The sequence below is a fragment of the Balearica regulorum genome, chromosome 1, assembly GCF_011004875.1.
Source record: "Balearica regulorum gibbericeps isolate bBalReg1 chromosome 1, bBalReg1.pri, whole genome shotgun sequence".
Taxonomy (NCBI): Eukaryota; Metazoa; Chordata; class Aves; order Gruiformes; family Gruidae; genus Balearica; species Balearica regulorum.
In genome coordinates this window covers 54,556,879-54,583,009 of record NC_046184.1, presented here as the reverse complement: position 1 = coordinate 54,583,009, position 26,131 = coordinate 54,556,879, and the positions used below count along the sequence as shown (strand labels likewise).

The 26,131-nt window shown below is 44.4% G+C and overlaps 1 protein-coding gene across 1 annotated transcript in view; it reads left to right on the top strand.

The window, feature by feature from the left end:
* GRIN2B (glutamate ionotropic receptor NMDA type subunit 2B) overlaps positions 1-26,131 on the top strand; it is a 207,766-nt gene that overhangs the window by 171,275 nt on the left and 10,360 nt on the right. The window contains exons 6-11 of the mRNA XM_075750709.1: positions 3,662-3,870; positions 4,188-4,359; positions 5,033-5,186; positions 6,837-6,962; positions 9,935-10,164; positions 25,609-25,769. Coding sequence (XP_075606824.1) covers positions 3,662-3,870; positions 4,188-4,359; positions 5,033-5,186; positions 6,837-6,962; positions 9,935-10,164; positions 25,609-25,769 — 1,052 coding nt within the window. The remainder of the gene's footprint in view (positions 1-3,661; positions 3,871-4,187; positions 4,360-5,032; positions 5,187-6,836; positions 6,963-9,934; positions 10,165-25,608; positions 25,770-26,131) is intronic.

The window sequence follows — 26,131 nt, the reverse complement described above, 5'->3', positions numbered from 1 at the left end:
CAAACCAAAGTGACTTTCCTTTCTTGATAATATCAGATGTGGTACAGAAAAAGCAAGGGGAAGTTAAGGTGAAATTCTGACTCTTAGGAGCCCTGCCCTGGCATACAGGAACATACCTAGGGATTGGAGAATATGATTAGAAAGAGGGTTTTAAAGATCCCTAGCATCCTTACTTTTGCTGATTCTGTGACCCTCCAGGGCTCCTAGTGGGAGTTTGGATGACTAGACTCTGATCGGAGAACGCCCAGCAGGTCTTGAAACTGCAGGGTGACAAATATGTAGGATGCCTGGGATGGTTTATTTTTCCTCTGTTTGCTGAGGCAAGCACTGAGAAAAACCTAAGTAATAACAGTTCACAAGCTGTTAATACCAAATACCCTGAGACTTCAGAAGTGCCTTGCTCTGCTCTGCACAGCTTGGCAGGTTATATTCTTTAAGAATAGGCATCATTACCTGGACAAATCTGTGACATTTAATTCTGTTGTGGCTAACCTCTGTCCCCACAGTGAATTGCTCCTTCCCTCTCATGGCAGATTATCTAGTATATGATGCACATTTGTATTTTCTTTCTCTTGCATTGCCTCCATCCTTTGCACATGCGGTGTTTCTTATCCTTACTGTCCTTGCCCACATGTTGCTTAAACCTGGTCGTCTTTAACTACATGCATACACATTTGACCCTTGCATGCATGAGCATGTAAAGAAGTCTGCCCCTCTTAATTCGCAAAGCTTTTCTGACTTTGATTATTCATATCTGTACATGTTTGCAGGTATATGGCATGCCTGATTGTTCAGGTTAGCAATGAAACAATATTTGCATGTATTCTTGAGACACTCCATAGTTAATTTGAAAATTTAGGTCAGAACATTCCCTTACATCCTGTTTTTCTTCCTTTTTTGACAATTTAGAATGATTTTATTGGGATAATACAGAAAGGACATGTATTACTGTATTTGCAGGTTAGGTGCTTCAGCGCACAGGAGGCTGTGGCAAGACTGTCATTGTTATCCTAATTTCATAATGTTGTCTGTGTAGTACAACACTGTGAAACGTGCCTGGCACACAGCCTTATGAACTCCCTGTTCTGTCCCAGAGAACTTCTGGGTAATTACGAGTTGGGTTTGCCTATCTGATCTAATTTATCACTTAGGGGTTTATATCATGCCTATTACTGTGATATCTAAGTGCTGCTGAGATACTGCAAGATGTCTCTTTCATCAACCACTTATTTCTATGATAAGTTAATGTTACTGAGCTGAAGTCTGGGCTGTTCTGTGCAGCATCTTAATCACTGGTCCCTACTGAGCACCGTGTGTGCAGTTATTCTGCTTGTCTGGTGGCTTTGTTGAACTAGTTTTGGGGATTTGAGCTCAGTTAGTTCAGGGCTAAAGTTGCACTGCAGAAATCTCTGGCTCAGATGATGATAAATTGACCTGTTTGGTCAACAAGTGGGAAGTCCAGGGCTGAGCAGACCCTTGGTGAACAGGTGAGTGTATGTTCTTTATTCCCTCAGAAATGCACTCTCCACATCCAGGCTTAGATATTAGCACGAGTACAGACCATCTGCTGCCCTAGACAACACGACCTGTCTTTTGTGGACAAAAGGGGCCACCAGTTCCCAAGGCTCCCAGTCTGTCAACTTTCACCTGCTGCTCAAAGTGTATTTAAAAATTAAAACAACTCCTCCCTGCCCACTCAAGTAACACCAAAAACAAACAAAACAAAGAAAAAAAAGAAAAAAAAGAGAGAAAAAGAAGAAAATAGCTGTGTACCCTGCTTGCTGGTCCAAGCAGTGTGACTCCATGGGTGGAGGGAACATTAGGGGCAAGCTCTCCTTAGCATTTTTTGCCAACTGCTTGTCATAAGGGCCCTTAGGAAGGTAAGACCAGCTACCTGGCCACTTCACCCCCTTCTTACAAAACCCACTGCCCTGCCTTCACTGAGGTGCTGTGTTCATGCTGCAGGGATGGATGGGTAGGCTGCTGTCTCTGGGTGATTTCTCCTGCCTTTCTTCTCCCTCCACAAGCCCCCAGAGTGGATTTTTCTTTCATGGCCAGATGAAGCATTTGCTTGTTTGTTTTGAAGGTGACAAGTGTTTTATGTGAATTCTAGCTGCTCTCAAATGCCAAACCCCAGCTGGGCTTTGAGTTTCATAGAATAACCACTGACACCTAATGAGCCTCTAATAAGTGCTTCTCCCTCCCATCCTGTCATTTAAATAAATAAATGACTGAAATTTGGGGGTGGTGGGAGGGGTGTTGGATTGCAGTAGAATGAAGCTTTTCTGTTTACCCACCAAGCAGGTACACCACTAAGAGCAGTCGTGCAAGCTTCCCACACAGCCACACTGCCTCTGCCATCAAGTCAGCTGTGTCTCAGCCCTGGCCTGGAGGGCTTTCTTTGAGGATTGTGCAGGAAAGTTCCTTCCAAAGCCCAGTTAGTTTCTTGCCCTCTCAGCTTCAGCTGCCAGCCAAGGTGCTAATTAATGTCAACTGTGATGGGGAGAATTGAGAACAAAGGCAAGACTTTGATGGTTGAAAGCATAGTTGATGTTCGTTTTTTTTCTGTTCCTGAAATTTTTGCAAGGAATGGTCTACTATGGGCAATGGCTACACATATTGTCTCTTCAGGAACTGGAGTGACTTCAAAAGAACTCTTATTTGTGGCAATAAATATAGGGCAACTGAGTTCCACTCCCCTTTTCTGACTGCTGAAGATATGATCTCTGTTTGCTTAAGAAATGGAAAATGAAAAGATCTAAAATTGCAATGTATCCTTATGGAAAATATAGCAAGATTAAAAAGTCATAGATGCTCTTCGATTTTATTTTTCATGTGTCAGAAACACAGAGCAATTCTTTGTTTCCAGCATGTATGGAACCAAGTCAATGTGAAAGGACAAGAACAGGTAGTTCAGTAAGGCCTTAGCAGAGGACAGCAGGATCTACTGTTAGCAAGCATCTCTGTCTATGTTGTTCTCCTATGAAGACACTCCTGAAAATGCAGAACATCTCCCTCTTCAGTTGCCTGTCTCTTGGAAGAACTCAGTCCTGACTAGGAATGGGCAACCTTTTTCCAGAAGGAGTTATTTCTGGACAAAACAAAGTTTGGCTAAAATAAATCTGTTTGTTTGATGAATTTCACTGAAAACAAATGAAGACAAAATTTGGAAAAAAATAAAGAAATTCTGTTTTAACTATTTCAAGTGAAGTATTTCAATTTCTCTGTTTCAAAATTACATTTGTTTCAGCATTTGTATATATTTCTCCTCTCTTTAGAAAAAAAAAAAATTGTGGCTAGTAGGCTGAAGTTGACATTTCAGGAGACAACAAGCTCTGTTCCTGTTTTTTGGCTGAGAAAGTTGAAAGACATCATGTCTGTTTGAGCATGGTGATGCTATCCCCCTGGTGATCTACTCACACTCCCAGAGGTCGAGACCATCACAGACATGAGACAACCCAGACATCTTTCTTGTTCTCTACTTCCCCCTGGTTTGAACCCACTTACTCAGAGCCCTCTCCCCAGAAGTGTCCTCATCTTACATGAGCCGTGAGCTTGGGTACTCCAGAGTGGTCCTCCTGCTAAGACCTGTGAGACCTGTGGTTGATGCAGAGGGATGGGGCAGCTAGAAGTCTATCTTCTGTGCTTTGTGTCTCCACAGGTGGGAAAATGGAAGGAAAAAAAGTTGCAGATGAAGTATTACGTGTGGCCCCGCTTTGAGCTGTATCCCGACTCTGAGGAACGTGAAGATGATCACCTGAGTATTGTGACCTTGGAAGAGGCACCATTCGTCATTGTGGAGAATGTGGACCCCCTAAGTGGCACCTGCATGAGGAACACGGTCCCTTGCCAAAAACGCATAGTGACTGAGTATGCACCCATGGGTTTTTCTCCTCCTATTGGGCTCTTCCTTCTCAGCAGAATGTAGAGAGTCTGTTGGGCCAATACCATTGTACCATGATAATCCTTTTAGAGAAGTCACCTCCGTTTGCCCAGCCTGGCCTGTGTCCATTCATGACTGGCCCCTTTGGGCAAATCATTGTAGTATGTCCCTTCACCCTCCAGCACAGATAGCACAATGAAATTCTCCACATTATATTGTGGGAGGGGGAGTGCATACTGACAACAGAAGGGAATTAAGGGAGTTTTCCCCAGTCTTTTAACCCATTACTGTTGTGATGGTTCAGGAACAAAACTGATGAGGAGCCAGATTACATGAAGAAATGTTGCAAGGGGTTCTGCATTGACATCCTCAAGAAAATCTCAAAGTCTGTCAAGTTCACCTATGACCTCTACTTGGTGACTAACGGCAAGCATGGAAAAAAGATCAATGGGACGTGGAATGGAATGATTGGAGAGGTCAGCAGCAAAGGGAAGGGCATGGTGGTCTTCATCGCTGGGCTGGGTGACATGGGTCAGGTCTGGTCTCCCGTCATTATTGGGTCCCCTTCTGGGGCAGGGACAGAGGTGACTCTATAGAAATTACTGGTCTGGATTCTTTCTGGGCACTGTATGAATTGATCTGCTCTGATACTCTGACCATGAGTACCTTTCCTGTTCAACAATTGATTATTATTCTTTATAGTGTCACATATAATGGCTTTCATAGTCAAATAAAGAGGGTGATATCCATGCACCAGAGAGGCTGCAACCTAGGTTATGCTTAGATTGTATACAAGATGCATAAAGAATGAAATAAGACTTCGCAGTGTTAGAGGGAGGAGAAAGCAAGGACAGAAAAATGAGATAAGACATCTTCTCAGTGGATGATGTGTTTATCCTAAGACCTCTGCGGATTTATTTTTTATACACATACCAGCTTTGAGGGGAAGATTAATGTCTATAGATTTCCTGAAAGAAGAAGGTGTCCTGATGAAAGATTAGAAAGGAGAGATGATAGAAACAATATAGGGAATGGGATTACAGGAGTAAAAGAACTGTGTGGAAAGGCAGGAAGGTGAGGAGGGGCTTGGCCGTGGTGCTTGAGAGGTGCCTCAGGTCTGTGTATGATCTTTTACTTTCCTTCCTCCAGGTCGTAACCAAACGGGCCTATATGGCTGTGGGATCCCTCACCATTAATGAGGAGCGTTCAGAAGTGGTGGATTTCTCTGTGCCCTTCATCGAGACGGGAATCAGCGTCATGGTGTCACGTAGCAATGGAACTGTCTCACCTTCTGCCTTCTTAGGTATCATTTTAATCTAAAATTAAAACTTCACCCAGTGTTCATCAAAAATTAGGTGAAGGTTGTTTGTGATTCTTAGCCTGAAAGTCCCTTTTGGGGAGTACCTGTGGGACAGGCATATAAAAATAAACTGTGATGTTTTAGTTCTAAATCCCAAGCAAGCAAAATCCAGGCAAATGCAAACAGGCACTGCCTAGGATTTCCAAGGCATTTCTCGCAATTATATGCCTAATCTCAGCAAAGAATGAGTTTACTTAAACTTGTCACCTACTCTGCAGCACGTGGTTTCCCAGTGACTCAACTAATAGCATGTTCAAGGAGTGTAGGCCAGAAGAAAATTGATTCAAACCGTATAGCTGGTATGCCATGGTACTTGGTGATAACAATTAGCAATAAATTGTTGCACTTTCATAGAATCATAGAATCATAGAATCTTAAGGTTGGAAAAGACCTCTAAGATCATCAAGTCCCACTGTCGACCCAACACCACCACGTCTACCAAACCATGTCCCAAAGTGCCATGTGAGACACATTATTTGTAAAGACGGTATCAACTTAACCCTCCCTTGACAGACCAAGTGGTAGAAGTTAGAGATCTAATAGAGATTTTCAAGAAGAGTTGAGCCATCAGTTCTGTGCTGACACTGTGTCTTCCAATAAAGTGATTTCTAATGTCCTTCAGTGGTGGAGGTTGACCAGAGAATGCAGAAATTATACTGCATTTCCTCAAGACATCCGTGTCTTCCTAGTATCTACTATTTGGCTTTATAAAATGCTTTATGATGCAGCAAACACAGTATATGAGTTATATAATTACTGTCTGCTCTCTGCCAGCATTCTGAGAACATTTATAAACAGAAATAACTTTATATGGGTAAAGAAATTTTTCCAAACCTCTTTAAGTAGGAGTTTCATGACTACTCACTCTTCAGGAGTTTTTGCCTTTAGTTAAGTCCACCAGTATTGCTGGTATATGTAAAAGTAACGATAAACTTAATTCCAAAATTTAAAAATGCAAGTTAACTGAGGTTGCAATATTAGCTGTAGTCTGGAGCAAAGTTCTAAATTTCTTTGATCAGGTTCAGTCCCATCTTTATCTGTTCAGGCTTGGAGAGAGAGAAAACTTGCAGAATATGAATGCTAATATTTCTAGAATGAGCCAATGTTCCCGTTGCTACAGGAATGGAATAGCTGAAAAAACTATTATTGTTATGGCTGAACGTCAGAAATTTGGAGATGCTCTTTGGCTCAATAGCATCTTGAAAGTTGGATGCTTGTCTGAAACTCTGCCAGTTGTGCTTGATTTTCCCCACTCTCTCCAGATGGTGCTGGAGGACTTCCTGGGAACAATCTTTTATCAATGCATTTTATTTTATCAATGCATACCACAATGGCTGCATATAGTTCCAGATGGAGCCATGTGTGACAAATGTAACAGTAAGAAGGAATGCAGTCATTACAGAGACAGAAGCTACACTTCTCCCAATTCAAGAAGTTTTTCAGACTCGGGTCGAAGGCTTTGTTTTAACTTCTGTTTTTCCACAGCCCAGTTTGCCCCACACTCTCACTGGGGTGCTCTGGAGAGCAAAAAAGGTGAGGGAGGGGTGAGGTAGCATATCAGGTTTTTCACCATGGTTTTCTCTTCCTCTCCAGAGCCTTTCAGTGCTGATGTATGGGTGATGATGTTTGTGATGCTGCTTATCATCTCTGCAGTGGCCGTCTTCGTCTTTGAGTACTTCAGCCCTGTGGGCTATAATCGGTGCCTTGCTGATGGCAGAGGTAAGGGGAGTCCCTCCTTGCCACAATCCTCTCTTGCTTCCAATCCTGGCTCCTTTGTCAGGGTGTTTCCTTTGCCTCGAATGTGATATGGATCTAGCCCACTCTGAGCTCCGCGTTCAGAATAAAGAGGGCAGGGATGGAGGCGGAAAAAAAGGCTGTGAAGAGAGCAGATGTGTATAATGGATAATTTGCTTGGCTCGGGAGACGGAGCTGTGTCGCCTTTCATCTCTAAAGCATGCACCAGCTCCAACTTGTCTCTCATTGAGGGAAAATGGGTCCTGGTAGTTGGTGCTGGCAGTGCCTACAGTGCTGTGCTCTCTGAGGCAATCAGAGGGCTCATCACTGTCAATCCATCCTTCAGTGCTACGTCTCCCTGGAGAGCCGCTCTGCCGGCTCCCAGCATAGTGCTATGTCCTCCAGACTCCACATCTGTCACCTGGGCATGTCCCTCCCCAGCTTGGTTCTCTGGCTTGCTAAGGCTGACTTAGAAAGTGGGAAGCTCATTTTCCTGGGAGTGGGTGATGGATTATTTTGCAAGGTCAGCAGGAAAGATGGGAAAAAGTAAGTGACCCATCTCTGTGGTTCTGATCTCGGGAAGACAGCCTGATGAGTTAAAGAGAGGATGGGCAGACAGCCTAAGAGACAACCTTTTTTGCCCTATTGGCATGAAGACAAGTAGCAAGTTGAGCCTTCTGTCATCTCCATATCTTCACCCCCTGATAAATCAGCCCTTCAAACCTTTCTGGGTTTAGTGGTCTGTTTAGAATAGTGGGAGAGAGACAGTTATTGGAAAATGCACTCATTTGCTCCCCAGTCTAGTGCTTTGAGTGCATTTATGCCATCAAATTAGAGAGGAGTGAAAAAAAAGTGTTAATGAGAATGCAGGCAGAACCACATATATGGGGAAGTGGAGAACTTCTCTCTCAACATGGAGCTGTGGAGGGCCTTTATGGCAACTGATCGTAACCACATGGATCTGTGGACACAAGTAAATACTGTTAAACCTGTGAGTCTCTTGAGAGATACTAACACAGATGTGGAACTCAAAGCAGTTCTTAGTACAGGTGTGCAGTTGTGCAGTTATTAAGTTAGCTGAACTGCAGCTGCAAATATCAATATTTCTGACTAATTATGAACCATACTGCATGATCAGGCAGATATTATCCCTGACAGGTGTAACATGAAGATGTAGAAATCTGCTGCAGAGACTGCGATGTTTGTTTGGTAGTGAACACCCTGGCTAATGTTGTTTTGGCTGCATTTGAACTAGTCTATGGCGGTATACCCATACCTCCCACACCTGCATGTTCTCTTTATGGACACCAAGATTTTCTCTCCAGAGTCAGGTGGGCATGCCTTGATCTGCTCCTAAATGATGTTGGGTTCTTGTTGGGGCACTCAAAGTTGGAGAGCTCAGAAGGATTCTGGGTCCCTGGTGTGAATTGGAAGCTCCCATTGCTGTCTTAGTTTGTGGCTGACGAAGTAACTGTAAAAGCACATGGGGTGATCAGTGGAGAGAGGAAGGCTTTAGGAGGGAACTTCTCAAGATTTCCTTACACCTTACAGATCCCACTGATGATTTGCAGGCCTTGCATCTGTGTGTCTTGGGGCACATTAGGCAGAGAGGGATATAAAGCTACCACTCCAACATGTAAAAAGACAAGGACTGCCAAACCATGTTTCTTACAGCAACTTTGTCTCCTTGGCATCTAGAGGCTCCAATTTTGCCAGGTGATGATTCTGCTTTGAACTTGGTGTACAGTTCCCAGGGTGTAAAGTGAGCAGTTGTATTTAGAGTAACGCAGTCAGTGTTTTCAGATGATCGATGCTATTCACTGCTCAGGGGTTTGGAGAGGAGTGTCAAAACTTCCTTCCCTTTTGTTCCTCTGCTGGAGCCAACCTTAACCACAGGCAGCAGCACTAGGCACCAGTCAGCCTACCTAGGGGAGAAGATAAAACAAGGGATGCTAACCCAAAAGGTTGCAGAGCCAAGTTGTCACCATTGGAAAAGTGACAGACCCTTGAACTGTGCCAGAGGACTCTCGTCCTAAGAGGGTCCTCTCAGTGTCTGAAGCAGGATCTTTGGCATAATTGCATCTGCAGTCTCCCTGACAGCTCCTCTTGTGCTCAAGTTGAGCAAATTTTGGTTTGGGTTCCCACTAATGGAACCAGCATATGCCGGGCATATGAGACTGCTGGGAGACGTGCGGGATTTCACAAGTTTTCAGGCCTAGTGCTTCATGAGCTTTTGGGGTATGAGTGAGCTTCCACACTGAAAAGTGAATAAGGGGGAAACAGCAGCTTTTAAAACACTGGATCTGCTCCTGGACTGTCTGGGACAGAGCTGCTGATTTTCCTGAGATAGACCAGAGTACATGTCACTTAGACTTACCTTAGACACAGAACATGGGGAAGGCAACCTGTGTTCTTCTCTGGCTTGTGTGTCTTTGACAGACTGGGTAGAGAAAACCTCTTGCAGAGGTATTTGTAAAGCCCTGTTATTTCAGATGGTGCTCTTCCTTGCACCTGTACAAGTACAGTGACGGCCATGTTTTGCACAGGTGTATGCTGGGAGTTCAAGGACAACATCACTGTTGAATAGCTAGAAATGAGGATAGAATTTTTCTGAGCAAACTATTTCTGGTGATAACACTTGAACCAAAATGGAATGTTTGGGCTTTTAGATACTCCAGATAGATACAAAAAAGCCCTTGTATAAGGTTTCAGCGGAAATCTTTGAGACAGAATAAATATGGAAGCCTGAGGACTTTTTAAAAAAGTCATTTTTCAGGGTCACACTTCGTTGAGATATGGTGTCCATGAATATAGGGGAGCACAGCTGCCGACATTCATCTCACATGTGGGAATAGATACTGCTCTTAACTCTGAAGTCAAGATGCATATTTGAATAGAAGTGCAGACCACTTACTCTGAGATGCTCACTGTGGGATCATGTTTCTCAATCACTCTAGAGCCAGGAGGTCCCTCTTTCACCATTGGCAAAGCTATCTGGTTGCTGTGGGGGCTGGTGTTCAACAACTCTGTGCCAGTGCAGAATCCCAAGGGTACCACTAGCAAGATCATGGTGTCGGTGTGGGCCTTCTTCGCTGTCATCTTTCTGGCCAGCTACACTGCCAACCTGGCTGCCTTCATGATCCAAGAGGAATACGTGGACCAGGTGTCTGGCTTGAGCGACAAAAAGGTAATGGATCCACCCAAACCCCCAAAGCAGCCTTTTCCACAGAAGAGGCTGCTCTACCCTCTCTTCTTTGTATTTACTGGAAAACGTTCGGGTTTTTTTCAGAGTCACATCATAGCTTTAGTTGCTAGTTTAAATAGTACAGCTGCTCTTTGTTAGTATTCAGTTGCATTTTTACATATTTTAACCACTCAGGAATGAATTAGAAACAGAACTGAACTGTGTTTGCTTGCATGATCCCAAACCACACCTTGATTGTCAGCAAGAAATGAATTAATGCAACTTTGGGGATGATGTGTATAATGGCTGTAACCTATTTTTTCAGGATGAAATAATTTGTGCGGGAATGCTGGCCATTAGGCTAACAAATATGATCTGTTAGTTTATTCTGGGGACAAGTTCTGCCCATGGGGGTAAATCAGTGTGGCTTTGATCATTTACTATTGCTTGCATTTGAAGTTATACTGTCATTTTTTCAAGACCTTTGGAAGCTTAGCAGAAGAAATCGTTTCCTGTTCAGAGTGTGTTTCGCTGCCTTGTTTACATGCACTGCATTTTGTCCTTGCAGAGCGTTTGCTTTTGCTGGGCTCTGCAACTGAGGATTTTGAGGAGAGTGCTCATGCGTGCAGGGTAGCACTCTCTGGTTCATGAGGGTCTGAAACTTTGCACATTGCTTTATTTTTGTTTTGCGGTGAGGTTACTCGCAAGGAATTGAGTGTTGTGAGGCTCGATTGCCCATGCTGAAATTGTTAGTCAATCATTGGGGCTGCTTAAGGATTCATGCCATTGTAGAGCAACCAAATAGCAATAGATTGCACACACTGCTATTGGGGATAGAAACAAGAAGAGGACTGGAAGTGTCAGTTTGCTGCTGCTGGACTGGTTATAGTTACTGTCTCTTGTGTTCCCCATGATAGTCTAGAAATAAATTGTGGCCAGGCCCCCTGTGTACACACTGTCCTGTACAGCAGTCTGGAAATTTTGTGGTGGATTAATTTTTTAAGAGGGGTTTTTTTTTTTCCCCTTTTGTTGTTTTTTTCCTGGAATGAAATATGACACAGAATAATATAATCCATGCAGAAGTACTCCTGTTATTTGTTTTAATTTCAACCTCAATTTGTTTCATGCTGTCTCCACATTTGCAGTGTGCTGTGTTGAGGAGGGGGTGGAGGGGAGGATGCTTTTCTGCCAGGTGGAGGTTGTTGCGGAGACTCCTTAGAAGCCGCAGACTCCCTCAGACTGAAAGACACTGTTCAAAACCAGCCAGCCCTATCAGAGTTAACATTAGTTTGTCATCATTAGGTTTTCAACTGTCTGAGCTAAATGGGTAGTTCATACCTGTGATCTATTGTTTCAGGCTGTGCCTAGGCTCATGGAGAGAGCCACGCTTTCTTTCTCATGTTTTTCAAGATATTCTTCATACCTGCAGAGATATGTGCATGAAATATCAATTGAAAGCGGTAACTCCTGGAGCTTCACAGAGCCTTTGGATACCAGTTTCTGGGCCTATTTTTGTCAATTTCACTGTAGGGCTGCCTGTGTGTATTAGATTGAGGTCATTTTCTTCTACTTTTCTTTGCCAACATACCTGTGTTTGCTTTTGCTATCCTAAGGCATATGTGCTTTGTTTCTTGGGGAAGAGAAAGGCCACAGTACATACTCAGATCATTGCAGTATGCCTCAAACACAGCTGCTAGTGCAAGTACAACATTTGGGTAAAATTATGATCTACCAGAGCATCTGGAATCAGATGGAAGCTGGCTGGTAAAAACAGCCCAGCTGCTGCCTCTGGAGAATAAAGACAGGTGGGACTAACCCCATCCAAAAGATGTGAGTGAATGAGCTTGATCTACTGGGCTCATGGATTTCCACTCTTTGAACATGCAGAGAGCCCTGCAGGATTTGAGAGCAGCCATGCAGGCATCTGTCACACTGCTTCAAGATGCCCTGGTTTGGGAGGAATTCACTCTTCTGAATCTCCTCCTTTCTGTCTTCCAAAGCCCACATACTGCTTGCAGCTTGTTCACCCCCTCAGTGCCACTGCCTGGCCGAGATGCAGGGTGCAGCCACATCCAGGACAGATGGAAGTGTGCTGTGCTCTACCTCCCTTTTCCTGCCTGCTTAAATTAGCCAGTTCAGGCTTTCAAAGGAGGCAGTCACTGACCAATGCCAGGTGGCCAAGAGGAACACCTATAGTTTCCAGTCTCATAGCTTCCAGTCTCTTTTATCTCCAAGGTGTGATCCGGTGGCCACAGCAGAAGCGAGGCAAATCAACTCCTGGCCTGCTACTCCAGCACAAGGAGTCAGCAGAGGATGTAACCCAAACTGACAGGCAAAGGGCTAGTTATTTTAAGGGATATTGTTCCTACTTGCCTAGACCTAGATCTGCTTGCAAATGTCTTTGTAGCATGATCGTACCTGGGAAAAGTGCCCCACTGGTACTGTACAGCAGCCAAAATGCCAGATGCACTCACAAAATCCATTACTGTGCCTGGCTGGAGAATGCTTGTCAAGGTCAGGCTGGCTACACCCTGCGACAGCCACCCTGAGGGTCTCCTTGGACCCTCTTCCTTGGGCCTTGCCTGGGAAGAGCCACTCTGAGAGGTTCCTATGGCTGCTGACCTGCTGCTTCCCCAGAAAAGCAGACTGAAACGTTCCAGCTGTCTAAGGACTTGGATGGCGTCTTGGCTGTGCCCCAGCATTTACTTCCTAACGACATGCAAGACAGTGACTAACGTCATGTCCCTGCTGTGCTGTGTGGATGCTTGAGCAGGCCTGTCTGAGCTGGGCTGGAGTGGATACTTCTGTGCCAGGGCAGTAAGTTGGACTGAGGGTGGCTGGAGGCTCCCTGCACTGAGCTTAGTGACCTCTGCCGCTCTCTCTCTGGCCCAGGTGATGCTCACTCTGCTGAGTGCCACCCCTGTGTGCTCAGCTAGCCTAAAACTGGTGCCAGAGCTGACCCAGGAACCCACCTCACAATGGCTGTTAATTTCCCCACGTTAACTGTTGCAGCCACTAAATCATATGTCAAGCTGCGGCTGTTAACGCTGGTGCAGCTGTGGAGAGTTTGAGGGAGGAGAAAGCCGCTCCTCTCTGAGAGCAGCACTGGCCCTGCGAGTCCTGCAGGCAAAGAGCTGCTCTGACAGCATCTCCCTTCCAGCTCCCGGTGCCGGCGGCGTGCCGAATCGCTCTCCTGCACAGATGTCAAACCAGTACCCGCCGCCTCCGCTGGTCCACCTTGTGCAGCGGAGCGGCTGGATGTGGTCCTGGCAGGAGAAGAGCCGTGCTGGACGGGTCAGGTCCCCAGCCGGAGCTCTGCCCCCTCGGCGGCAATGCCAGCAAGCCCAGCCGGAGCATCCTTGCACGCACCACCAGGCTGCATCATCCATCTGGGGTCCACGTGGGGGGCTGCTATGGCCCCGACCCCCTACGAAAGCCCTGCTGATAAGACTGCCTGTCGCAGGATACTGCAGTCGGCTCCCGGGTCTGGATTTCATCTGACTGTAATCAGGAGATATAACCCAATTTCCAATAACGGGAGAGCTTCAGACACATTAGAGAAACAAGTGCCTGCGGTATTTCAGTCTAACGAAGGCAATAAATACAGGAAAGATTATATAAAATGAACTAATGTGTGAAATAATCTAATAGCTATACGTAATTTCCATTCATGTACAGTAGTAATAGAATAAAAGCAAATGTGGACAGCCAGCAGGGCATTTAAATAAAATAATTTAGAATGCAGTAGGTTAATAATAATAAAAAAAATAGTATCCATGCCTATAAATTAGTTGGAAATGCCAAAGAAGCTAATAAAGTATCAAAATGGTAATTTTGTAATTGACATAAAAAGGAGAGAAATGGATTTCTGCATGCATGCAAATTAACATAGATTGCTCAAATTTCACATGTATTTGACTTATTTGCTTTTTAAGATGTTAATGAAATGTTGAGACAAAGGACCTGTTTCTATGTAGCATAGGTCAGCTATTTTTTTTCAACAGATAATGCTTTTTTTCCAAAAAATTAAGTTTTGCAGTTAAACCTGGCCAACATTTTTACTGAAAAAAAATATGTGGGGAGAGCATAAGAAGGCAGAGGGAAATTCTGATATTTGCCAAAAAGTAGCTCATTTTAGTATACTTGAAACAAAATACTTTGTTTGATATTTCTGACATGTATTTTTGACTTGTCATTTTTCTAAAGGCACTACTCATAAAATTGACCTACATTTAAAAAAAATAAAGGAAAATAAAGATTTTTTTTTCTGTAACAAAGGAAAGGGACAAAAGGAGATAATTGGAAGACAAAACAGCACATGTTCTTCTGGGGTAAACGAAACATTTCAGGTCGATACAAAACAAAAGTCTCACTGAAAAATATGCAAAAAAGGATCTGCTGTATTTCTGCAGTAATAGAAGCTTGGCCATGAAACTGAAAAATGAATTATTTCCAACATTGTACTCTGCGGCACATTAAATCTAAATTATACAAGGATCCCAGATATGCAGAACACTTAAGCACGTGCTTAACTTTGCACTCATGAGTGGCGACATTAAAGTCAATTGGCTATTATTCACATGATTGAAGTTAAATGCTTTCCTGGGCTTGCATCTTTTGTACAACAAATATCTGTTGTGGAGAAGTCTAGGAAAAATGCAGAGTGGGTGTATCTGTCAGCTAGAAATTTTCCAAGGGGACCAAAAGTGGGGGTCAGTCTTGTACCTTGTGAGGTCTGTTAGGGGAAGGTTGTCTAACCGGATGGCTTGGAGGCAGAACAAATCTTCCATGGGATTAAGCATTTAGTATCGACAGTCATTTGTGGTACTTTCACACATTTCTGCACGATAGAAAGGAAGTTTTATGTGACAGTGTCCAAAAGCAGAAAATATGCAGTCCTTTCAACGGCAGTATGATTTTTATTGTCAGAAGACCTTTGTGAAGATATGAGTTAGCTAGACAGAAGTAAGACCATGCCACTTCCAACTCTGTCCTCTTGTGATAAATCAGACCCTGTTTTAAAATGTGTAGAGTCTGATGCACCTTACTTGACCAAAAAAACCCCCCCAAATAAGGAAGTCCCCAAACCTTATGACACGGGGTAGAGTTGAATTTCTTTCCACAGTGCTCCTCTGGGGGGATATCTTCCTGTAAATAAGTTGAACTGTGTTCAGTCTTTTGCTTAAATACGACCTTTATATATAACATTAGTGGTACCAATTAGTGCTTAATATAACAAACATTGGTTCATAGTGAAGTGTAGAAAACTCAGAGCTCTGATAGTCTGAAATTTTATGCCTTAAAATCTGATTATTTCTCTGTGCCTCTTTGTAAATCATCAGTTATTATAATATGAACTATTTACAAATACTACATAGTGCAGTATATATCTTTGTAATTACATATTATGCTAAAGTCTTCATATTAATAAATAACTATTAAAATAGCTACAGCATATCATATGTTAGTAATAGATCTTTCTAACTGGTGACTTACATTTATTGTGTACATAAATATGATCTCAGATAATTTTTTACAGTAGTAGATGGGTACATTTATCGTAAATTTAGTCATTCTGCACTCTTTGGATTGGCACGATTTTTATGCTTTCTGAGATCCTTGGAACAAACCTCTGTGCCTGTGTGCTAAAAAGTGATTCAGTAGTTTTAAGACTATAAATGTTTAAAGTCAGTGGGTTTTCAAGCATGCTTTTTCTCCCCCCGCTTCAGTCCTACTTTCTTTGTCATTCTCCCTCGTTTTTTTTTAAGCTCAGTGCTGCGTAGCGCAGAGTGGTGAGGAGGCTGCGGTATGCTTTAGCCTTGAGTCAGTCTCTCAGGATTCTCTCTTTTCTGTTGATCTGGAGGGATTTAACGGCAGTAAAAACTTGTAATGGGACTCCTCAGGATTAGTGCCAGTTAAAATGCAGTTTAGTTGGGAACTTAAGCAGGTAAGTTACAAGGCGAGAGGATACTGATACTCAGAGTCAGACCGTAGGCTTAATTTATCGTTGCTGGAAAAGGGAGAAACACAGCCCCTTGGGCTTTGCTGGCAGCACGGGTGGGAGTTGCTGGATGGGGGATGTCGGCGATGGGGCCGCGGCACGGTCCTTAGCTTGCGGCTTTTGCATCTTCCCCACTGCGCCGTCCTGGCCTTTCCCAGGTTTTGGCCACCACTGACTCTTCCTTTTCATCTTCCTTTTAACTGGCTCTTGGAGCTAAGTCTTTGGAGGCTCTGGGCAAATTTGGTCGCTTTTGTGCTAATTGTTTGGCAGTCTGGAAAAAGCCGTCTTTGGAGAGTTACATAAGGGGGGGAGGGAGGGGGGAGCAAAGGATTGTCCTGCTTCTCGCGTCAGTGTAAGTCAGCGGAGAGAAGCAATGAATATTTTTATTTATTATTTATATGGTGCCATAAAAGTACTTGGCACTCTGCAGTCAAATAAAAGACAATGGCTCTGCCACCAGGATTTGGCAGCCTGAGAGATGAGAGCTGGCCTCCTTCATCTGAACGATCAGGGCTGAATTGCTGATGGGGAGGGGATGGGAGGATGAGACCTACAACATTTAAAAAAAAATACAACAGCCCCCCACCCTTTTATTGCTTATGGCTAGTGACTGTGACGTTTGAAGTTATATGTTACATATACTTGATAAATATTTGGCAGGTTGTATCTTCCCAGGCATTTTTACTTAACCTGGTGGAAAGGAGCCCTACTTATTCCAGGCCTTTGGCTGTTCAAGGTCAAATTTCCCCTGAGTCTTGGTGGCCCAGCAGGCTTGCTTGCTTCAGGTATACCTGCTCCAGAGCCTCAGGACTCACAAGGAAGTGATAGGGCTTTCATTCCTCTGCTGTCATCTGCTTGCAGATAGGGGGCAGCTTTCTGCAGAAGGCTAAAGAAAGGAATTCTCTCCCACCTCTGGAGCAGTGCTGGGATGCCCCAGCTGCCCTGCCTCGAGTGCCCTGCTTTTTGCTTTGCCTCCCTGCCTACAGAGGTGCTTAAGAAATTGCACTAATGTGATGACTAGGCTTTTCTAATTGCTTGGATGAAAATTCTGGCCCCAGTGAAGTCTTTCAGAGGTTTGCTAGACTTGCGCAGGGTTTCACCCTACTGCCCAGTGGTTGGTACCCACATACAAGGTGCTGAAGCAGGTTGGCTGCTATTAGTGCTCGGAATATAAGAGGCTGTGACCTGGCTTTCTTAGTGAAAATGGATGAAAAATGGAGTTGCTCCCCCACCAAACTACATCCTCTGAATTTCTCTCAGAGTGTTTCATAATTCGTTAACCAGCTGTCTCATGTGCAAACAAAGCAGATTTTTAACTCCTCTGTACTTAGCTGCCACCTCTCCTCTCAAGGTCTTTTTCATCAGTTAATTTTCTCCCTCTGAATGAACGTCTGTTAATGATATTAACATGAGCGTACTAGCCGGCATCTTTCTGCCTCACTAATTTCTGTTTTGTGCTTGCCTGGGATTATTCAGTAGGTGCATTTTGCCCCATTGCGTTTAGCTTCCAAGGAAGCTGACTTCCAAGGATGGAATACGTGGCATGATCTGATACTGGGATAAACAGAAGATCTCAATCCTCTACATGCATGCAAGCAAAAGTTAGTGTACTGTAGCTAAGATCCCATAGCCCACTTAATTGCAACAGATATGACTGATACCACAGCTGCTAATACTATGGCTGTGCAAGGAGCTTTTGTCTCTGACTGGTGAAGCTCAGTGATTCCACTACAGATATTGTTCTCTGGTTAAGCTTGAGGGACACCTAACAGTGTGACTGACTCGAAGCCTATAGCCTGCCAAATGTGTCCTGAGGAAGTTTTAAAGCCTTAGTGTTACCTTTTGGCTGGAGAAGCTGCACAGAGTCTGCATAATGCTCACACACTTGGCAGACCCAGAAGACACCTGATTTGTTGGTGGTGGGTGGACTCTGTCCACATGTGATGGTCTGATCCTGGACTGGCCCCATAGGCCTGGTGTGTGTAACGCTGAGTCAGCAGAAAGGCAGTGTGGTCTTAGCATGTACATGTAGGTCTGGCTGTGGAAGACGTGGGACCCCTGAAATGCCATCTGTTTGGGGCAATGCCGCGCTGCCCAAGGTTTGCAGACTTCTGCTCTGTGCAGAAACGGCACAGAGCAGGTCTGCACATAGCAATCCAGCTTGCAAAGAGGCTGCACAATCCTACTGTGTGCATTCCTCTGGCAATAACTGCATGTGATGGCGGCTTCTTCCACCAATTGGATCTCTACTTTCATCTCAGTTATTTTACAAGGGCAACTATTTTTAAAGCTGCTATATTTGAACTCCTTTCTTTTGCTTTCACCTGCCCCTCCCTCACCTGCATTGTCCCTAGGTTGCTCTGTTCCCTTCCCTGACCCACACGTGTCCCTATTTCACCACCAGACATCCACAGATATTTTTCTTCTTGTTTGTGGGTCTGACCCACCCTACGTCTTCCTTTAAAAGTGACTTTAATCTAATACTTTGCCAGCTTTGCTGCAGTCAGCTGCACTAACTGATAACTCCTTTCTCAGACTTATCTAGAGGAATTCATGGGTGAAAGCACTATGCAAAGCAAGACCAGAGAATTTGAAACATCACTGGGTATTGAAGAATAAGATAAATCACAAAGTCAAATTCTGAGGGAGCACAAGGTATTTTTATGCCCTCCCAAAACTAACATATTGGATTTGATGCTGTTCATTCCTTTTTAGTTTTTGTTTGCTTGTTTGTTTATAAATCAAGGCGTGTATTATTTGACTGGTGAAGACAAGAAGCCAGATTTTTGCCACTGCAATTGTAGGGTTGATTTCTGCAACTGGGCCCAAAAATCGGGAAGATTTGATGTGGCAATTGAATTCTGAGCTGTGAGGAGTCCCATCCACTGCAGAGGAGGTGGAGGGTGATATTGTGAGGGAATGCAGAAGAAGAGAGGAAATCTGAGCTAGGGTAAAAGGAGGATCTGAAAACTTGTAGTCACTAGGAAATGTCTGTGAGTTCCACCTTGGGAGTAAAAATTGTCTGTAACGTCAAAACTAGGTGACTGTGCAGAGGGGAGAGGGATGCTTTAGGAATGAAGCTTGAGAAGTGTCTGTACAAGAGACTCATGACTAATAGAGGAAAGAGCAGCACAGTGTCTTTAGTCTGCTCTCCTCACAGATTATTGTACCAGTGCTATGATTTAGGTTTGCAGTATGATTTTCTGCCTACGCTGTTGGGCTGGCACACTCCTAGCTGGGATGCTGTTTTAACAATGTAAAAGAGCCCTGCACCAACATACCAATACAGCAGGCTCCATGCTGGGAATCTGTAGAGCACTCCCCGTACCAGAACAGGTGATGGGGCACAGTTGTGTGATGTGCCTATGTGCATGATCAAGCTGGATAAAGAAAAGAATACAGGAAAAGCCCTGAAGATAGTGCTGGCAGTGATGAATGACATTCCAGAAACAAACTGGTCACCACCTGAATGCAGATCAGGACAGAGTTACAGCTTTGAAGAACTTGCAAGCTGCAGATGACAAGACTAAAAGACAGAAGTAAGAGGATATAACACAGACAGGCACTGAGGAGAGTAATAATGAGCATTAACTCTCACTAGCAATGCTTTTATTGTCTTGCTGCGAGTTTTTTAGTGTAATGTTCTCTCAGCATCTTGGGGTCCTGATCAGATTGTTCTGATTGTTCAGTGGATGTGGAGAGCATGTCCACCAACCAAAGGCAAGTCAAGGAAAGACTTACTGGATACAGCCAAAGGAGAGCAGCAAGAATGGTTGGAGGTCTAGATAATACAGCGTGTCTAGGAGAGACCCACCTGAGAGGGAGGGACAGAGGAGACATCTTCTCAGGGCCACATCCAGGTTTGTGATTCTGTAGCATTGTTCATGGTGCAGCTTGGGGGACAAAAATTACGTGTTTTGGGAGTATGAAAGGACCAAGCCTCCTCTCTTTGCGAGTCACCCATTAGCTATGAAGGAGTTAATTTTCTGGCTGAAACAGAGGGTACAGAACCAAGGTAGCTGGGGCCAGACATGTTGCTGTAGACATGCATAGTCTATCAAGACTTAAGCATAGAGCTACTTTGGAGTTAGACCTGAAAACCACTAACTCAGGTTCTGGATGAAGCTCCTGTGCAACCAGCCTGACTGGATTTTCAGGCGATGAAGAAAGGTGCAAGCTCACTGCAGTGACATGCAGCTGAACCAGTGCAAGAGGGGACGATCAAGGATGTTTAGGCAATGGAGAGAGGTTTTGCTAAAATTATGCACTCGAGAATGGAATTTGCTTTTCTAGCATGATGTCACTAAAACTTACATTGCAGCTCACTAATAAATGCCATTTTTTTTAGAGATATTTGGGCTGTGCCACAACAGATATCTGCTGGTTGTACAACTGCCAAAAGAGCAAGCAGAGTGCTGCTTATAGATGCCTGCGCAAAAGGTTGTGACTGATGCCCTGATGGGCAAGTTCAAGAGAATGGTGGGCTCTTTGGGCTGTCTGCTACCCACAGTGGTTGGCTCCCTGTACTTTTGGTGTGAGAAGCTGTCCTGAGGGCCAAATGGTCCAAGTGGCTAGATTCAGTTGTGCAAATGTAGATGTCTAGAGCCAATTTACGTACACCAAAGTGTCCAAAATACCCTCAGGTGGCTGGCAAATCTGACACAGGGGCTACGAGAGACCTGCTCCCAGGGGGAAAGTCCCTGGGGCATCTCAAATTGGCACTTAACACTTGGGCAAATGAACTGAACCCAAAGTATCTAGCTAGAATTGGACCCAAGCTCTTTTGGACTTGCAGCTAACAGAGGAGCTGAACCTGGGTTCCTTGTTTTGGTGGGTCAGAGCTGTGGTAGAAAACTTAAACTGAGGGTTTGGGCCTTACGAAGTGAAAGAAGCCCTCCCAAAGAAGCTGTGTACAGGTAAGACTCTACACACATACAAGTACACACATTCACACCAAGTTTTGCCAGCTCATTATGTTATCCAGCAGGGGATTATTTTTTTAAAAAAGCAGTGTAAAAGTAGATCGACTGATAAAAAAGAGCCTTTTTATGAGAGCTTGCTGAGTTTGGGAAACTGCTTTCAATGCTATTGGCAAACACTTTACAGTGTAAACAGGGCCTACATCAGGCAGATAAATAAGTGCAGATGCGCTTTTCTGTAGGAACCATTTGGTGATAGACAATATATTGAAAAAAAAATTCTCATCAAATTAATTGTGGCCAATTAGATATAACCCCTACCCCTCATCCCTGAATCCTCTCCAATCGCGGCTGCCTGAATGGGAAGAGCTCGTATCACCTGTTTCATTATGCAGATTGATATTCAAACATCTGAGAACAATGCTGCTTTCTGCACGGCACGGCTCCAAATTGCTAATGAAACAGCTCTGCCAGACAAGTCACTTAAACCCGCTCTCGCTGCTGCTGCCGACAGCTCTCATGGCGAGTTGCGGGGGGGGGGAGAGGGAAAGGGGCTCTCCACTCTGAATGTGCTAATAGCCCCCGGCCTGTGTGTTTATCGCTCTCCAGAGCAGGAAGATTTCTGCTCGCTGACTCTGAGAGGTTACTTTCCCAAAGCCACGGTCTGATTTGGACTTAATGCTTCTTGATTTCCATTTCTGGAGTGAGGGGGTTGAAGAAGCGGGCAGTCACTAGGCTCTGAACACAGGCATCTCATGTCCCAAAGCCACCCCAGCCTTTCAGGCAAGCTTGCTGTCTGCTTCCCACCCCCATCTCTGGCACCCATCTCCTCCCCCAATTTGATATGAAGCCAGCTCCATAAGGGATCTTCTCTCATATGTGAGAGGATGTCACATCATCTTGGGTACAGGGGGAGCATCTCGCTACCAAGGCCCCATGGTGAATGAGCAGGTGGGGTACACCTCCGCTGGGGGCTCTTTGGGTGCAGAGGGCTGCAGCTGAGCCCTGCAGGTTCCCTCCCAGGCAGTCACCCCTTGAGGCAGGTAGAGCTGGGCAGCAGGACAGGGCTCCTGCTGCAGGGACAGGTGAGGTGGGGCTGCTACGAGCTTCTACAGCCCCGTTTGCTGCTCCCTGCGACTCTCAGCAGCTGGGTTTGCTCAGCAACTGGTGCAGTTGCTTATCTTCCCCTCCCCCGTTATCACCATATTTTTTTGTCAGATCCTCACAGGGTTCCTCTTTGCTGATGCCTGGGGTAGAGTAGTTGTGACTTAGGGCTCTGGCAGGAGAAATATTTACATGAAATTATGGGAGAGCTCTCTCATTAATTTTAATTCTGACCCTTTCTGTCAATATCTGTGGTTAATTCCTTTGTCAGTATTTACTGAGGCATTGAGATTACCTCTGCACAGGCTGCCTCTGTGTAATGGCCTCTGCACTGTGTCTCAGCTCCTGTCTCATGTCTGTCAGACTCCTAGACCAGCCTGCCAAAGAGCCCTGCTTCCCTGGGGCTGACAGTTCTGATCCAGGCCTACTCTCCCAGCCCTTGGGAGAAGCCAAAGAAGAGCCTTTTCCTTACTGAACTCTTTGACAATAGTGTCAATTAATTTTCCTCATTATGGATCTTCCCCAGATTCTCCACACAGGCTCCTCCACCGTGTTGCCAGGAGAGGACACACTCAATCCCCATCTGTCCAATATATTTTCTGGGAAGGCTTGTGTGTCTTCTTGCTCCTTCAGTATGAGCTGTGTGGGGCAGAAGTGAGCTCAGAAAGATGCAGCATTTTTTGGCTCTGAAGAGCTCTTTGGAGATCCCTCCATCCCTGGACTGAGCTGTACCCACCTACTGCAAACATGGGCATTTTTCAGCTGCCATCTCCTGCCAGAAAGCTCCACGCATGTACCATATTACTTCTCAAATGTGGAGAAGTTAGCTGCTTATCTCTGGCTCCATGGACTGTGGAGTCAGCTGGACATTAATTGCTTTCAGCTTTGCAAACACCAACCCAGGTGGCTGGGGATGTGTATTCCTCTTAGGCATTCAAGCTAAAGATCTCTGGTGTGGGTCCCATATGGATCCTTTGAGACTGTTTCCTGTCTCGTCGTCCACCAGGCTGTGGTTGAAGTCTGTGTGCATGTGGGTGTGTGGAGAATAATTTGCATTTGCAGATCTGTTCTGACTGAGGAATGAGCAGGGTGTGAGGAATGGTGAGTGAATGCACAGTATGTGGTTTTCTAGAAGCCATTAGCCTGGCTTCCTTCTCTAGAAACATGATTTTCCAGTTGCCGAAAACAGTAATTTCCATCAAGATGAATGTTTTAAATTTACTTATTGATTGCTGAGGAGGTTAAAAATTAAATATGGAGTCTTTCACCTCTGGCTGCTAAAACGGGCCCTGGAAAACAGGGGGAACAAAGGACAGTTCAGAGGTGGGATCGTTTCCCTTATCACAGCCCTGCCTGACTCTATAATCCTTCTTACTCCAGTTCATAGACGCAGTGATGGAAGCAGAAAAACTAGAGATTGTATCGTGGGGAATGAAGGGTGAAGATATAAAATGGACATTAGATGGGGGCTTCTTTTTCTCTTAATACTCTTTGAGCCCAGAGAGAGGCTCTCATAGCTGCTGCCCCTTGAAAGGGCATACTGAACCTGAGGTCACACCAGTGTTGGTTGGGCCTGCCTGCTGCATGCCCTGCTGGCTTTACTCTGTTGGAGGGCTCTGTGGGGATGGGGGGTGCCCCATCTGCAGCCGCTGGGGAAGCAAGTTGCCCACTTTGAAAACTCCTGGTTTGGCATGTCAGAGGAGAGACTGTATTCCTTTGCAGCCGGTATGGCAATGCTCTTCTTGTGATGGGTCCCCAAAGCTGCTGCTATGATCAGCTTGGTTAAAAAGAATAATTTTAAGCATGTTGCAGTGGTTTTTCTCCCATCAAAGTTTGCTTTCATTACAGGTTTTGATAGCTGAGTTTGTCTTCATCCCTAGGAAGTGTGACAAGGTTCTAAGAGGCATCTTACTGCCTGTTATATGCTATGTGAAACCTCTCTTTTTTGTTTATGTGCCAACCTGTGTTTCAAAAAACAGACCTGATGTTTCCTATTGGCTTAAAGCAGTAGGATATATGTTCTCTCTCACATGCTCATGTATGTACATACAAGCCAGCCCATTTCACGATCCAAACTGGAGAGATGATTCCTTGCACAGCCAGATGAGTTGACTGGTACACAGAAACAGGAGGTTTGAACAATGCCTTCACCTACCCACAGACACAGCTCCTGGTTGGCCTTATTGCTGAGATGTGGTGAATGAGATAAACAGCTTTAATGGCTTTGGCCTCCTCAGCTGAGCCAACCAGGTTCCAGACTGGCTTTGAGCAGAATTCAAGAACAAGACCCATCTGCATGTTTTTAAAGCTCTAGCTATAGTCCGTAGCCACATTTCCACCATAGAAGGTGGCAGTATATGACTACATATTTTTATGTACCATGTAAACTGTTGCTGTTAAATGGATTTGATCTGACCATTAGCATGGCCTTAGCCTGCTTCTCAGGATCATCCAAATCTACAGTCACAGTTGGGAGTCAAGAATTAGCACCAGGCAAGTTATTGCTTGATGTATTAAGAGAAAAGGGGGCTTCCATCTGACCTACCTTTGCATCTTTTTCTGTACTGCTTATTCAGTTCCTGGCTTACAATTCTGTACTCCTTCCCGTCTGCTGGTTCTAGGGGTTTTAAGCAGTCTTGATAATTGACAGTTTAAATTTTACTGCTCATAAAACCCCAGAGAGCATTGATTATGACTTGAGTTAAGCAAATGGCATATAAAATCTCACAGCCTTGCAGCCATAGATGAATGTTATGATGAATGTATTTTTGGGAGCAGCAAAAGGTTTGGAGTACTCTGCCAGCTCTGTTCTGGGCATCATATGTTACTAGTGACTTGCAACCACTAATAGCATTTCATTTGGGACATTTGCCCAAAAGTTTGAAAGCTGATCATTCGTTTGGTGAAGTGGGCGCAAGGTGTTCTGAGAGGCATCGTCATTAATTACTTTTCTACTTCAGTCAGAATCAGGAAGTGCAAAGGCATCCACAGAGCTGAAAAAGATACTTCTTAGAAACTAAATTACACTTTGTGGATAAAATACACATAGATTTTATTGAAAATCGTTCCTTGACTGTGTTCCAAAGCAGCTGTTACCTTTTCCCTTTCCTTTTTCCTTTTTTCTTCTTCCTTTTTCGTTTTTCCTTTTATCTAACCTCCTTTTAATCTTGGATCACTGGCTATTTTATGCACTTAATCCAGAATGAACAAAAAGACCAGGTTGCTCAGATTCACTATTTCATTCTGAGGCACTAACAGATGTTTGTGTTTGAAAATAGTGAAATGTAGTAACTTCTCGATAATGTTTTCCACCTGATAGTAAAATAGAATCAGAACTCCCTTCCAAGGAGAATGTGTTCTGCTATTCAGGTGACTGTTTCTTGCTGAAAGATTGTGACAAATGTTCTTTTTCTGTCTCTCCAGTTCCAGAAACCCAATGACTTTTCTCCCCCTTTCCGCTTTGGGACAGTTCCCAACGGCAGCACAGAAAGGAACATTCGCAACAACTACCCTGAAATGCACAGCTACATGGTGAAGTTCAATCAGAGGGGGGTGGATGATGCACTGTTCTCGCTGAAGACTGGGTGAGGCTTTCTTCTTCCATGCTTACTCACCACAGAAACCTGACTTCTTTGCATGATTGTCTGGAAATTTTTTTGTGGGGTTTGGAAAATGATCTTCCATTATCACTCCATGGTTAGAAGTATAGCAAGACCACACACAGCACAGGAGAATAATTTTGTGGTTCTCTTAGCCAGGATGAAATCTGTATAAGAGTTTCTAATTTTGCTGTGTTTATAAGACTGTTTGGGGGGGGAAAAAAAAAAAAAGGTCTTCTGTATCCTTGTGTATATTAATCCTAAAGACCTTGCTTCAGCAAGTTCTTTCATGCTGATGGGTCCTTATGCATATGCAGGAAAAACTCTGTGGACAAAGGTTTATTCAG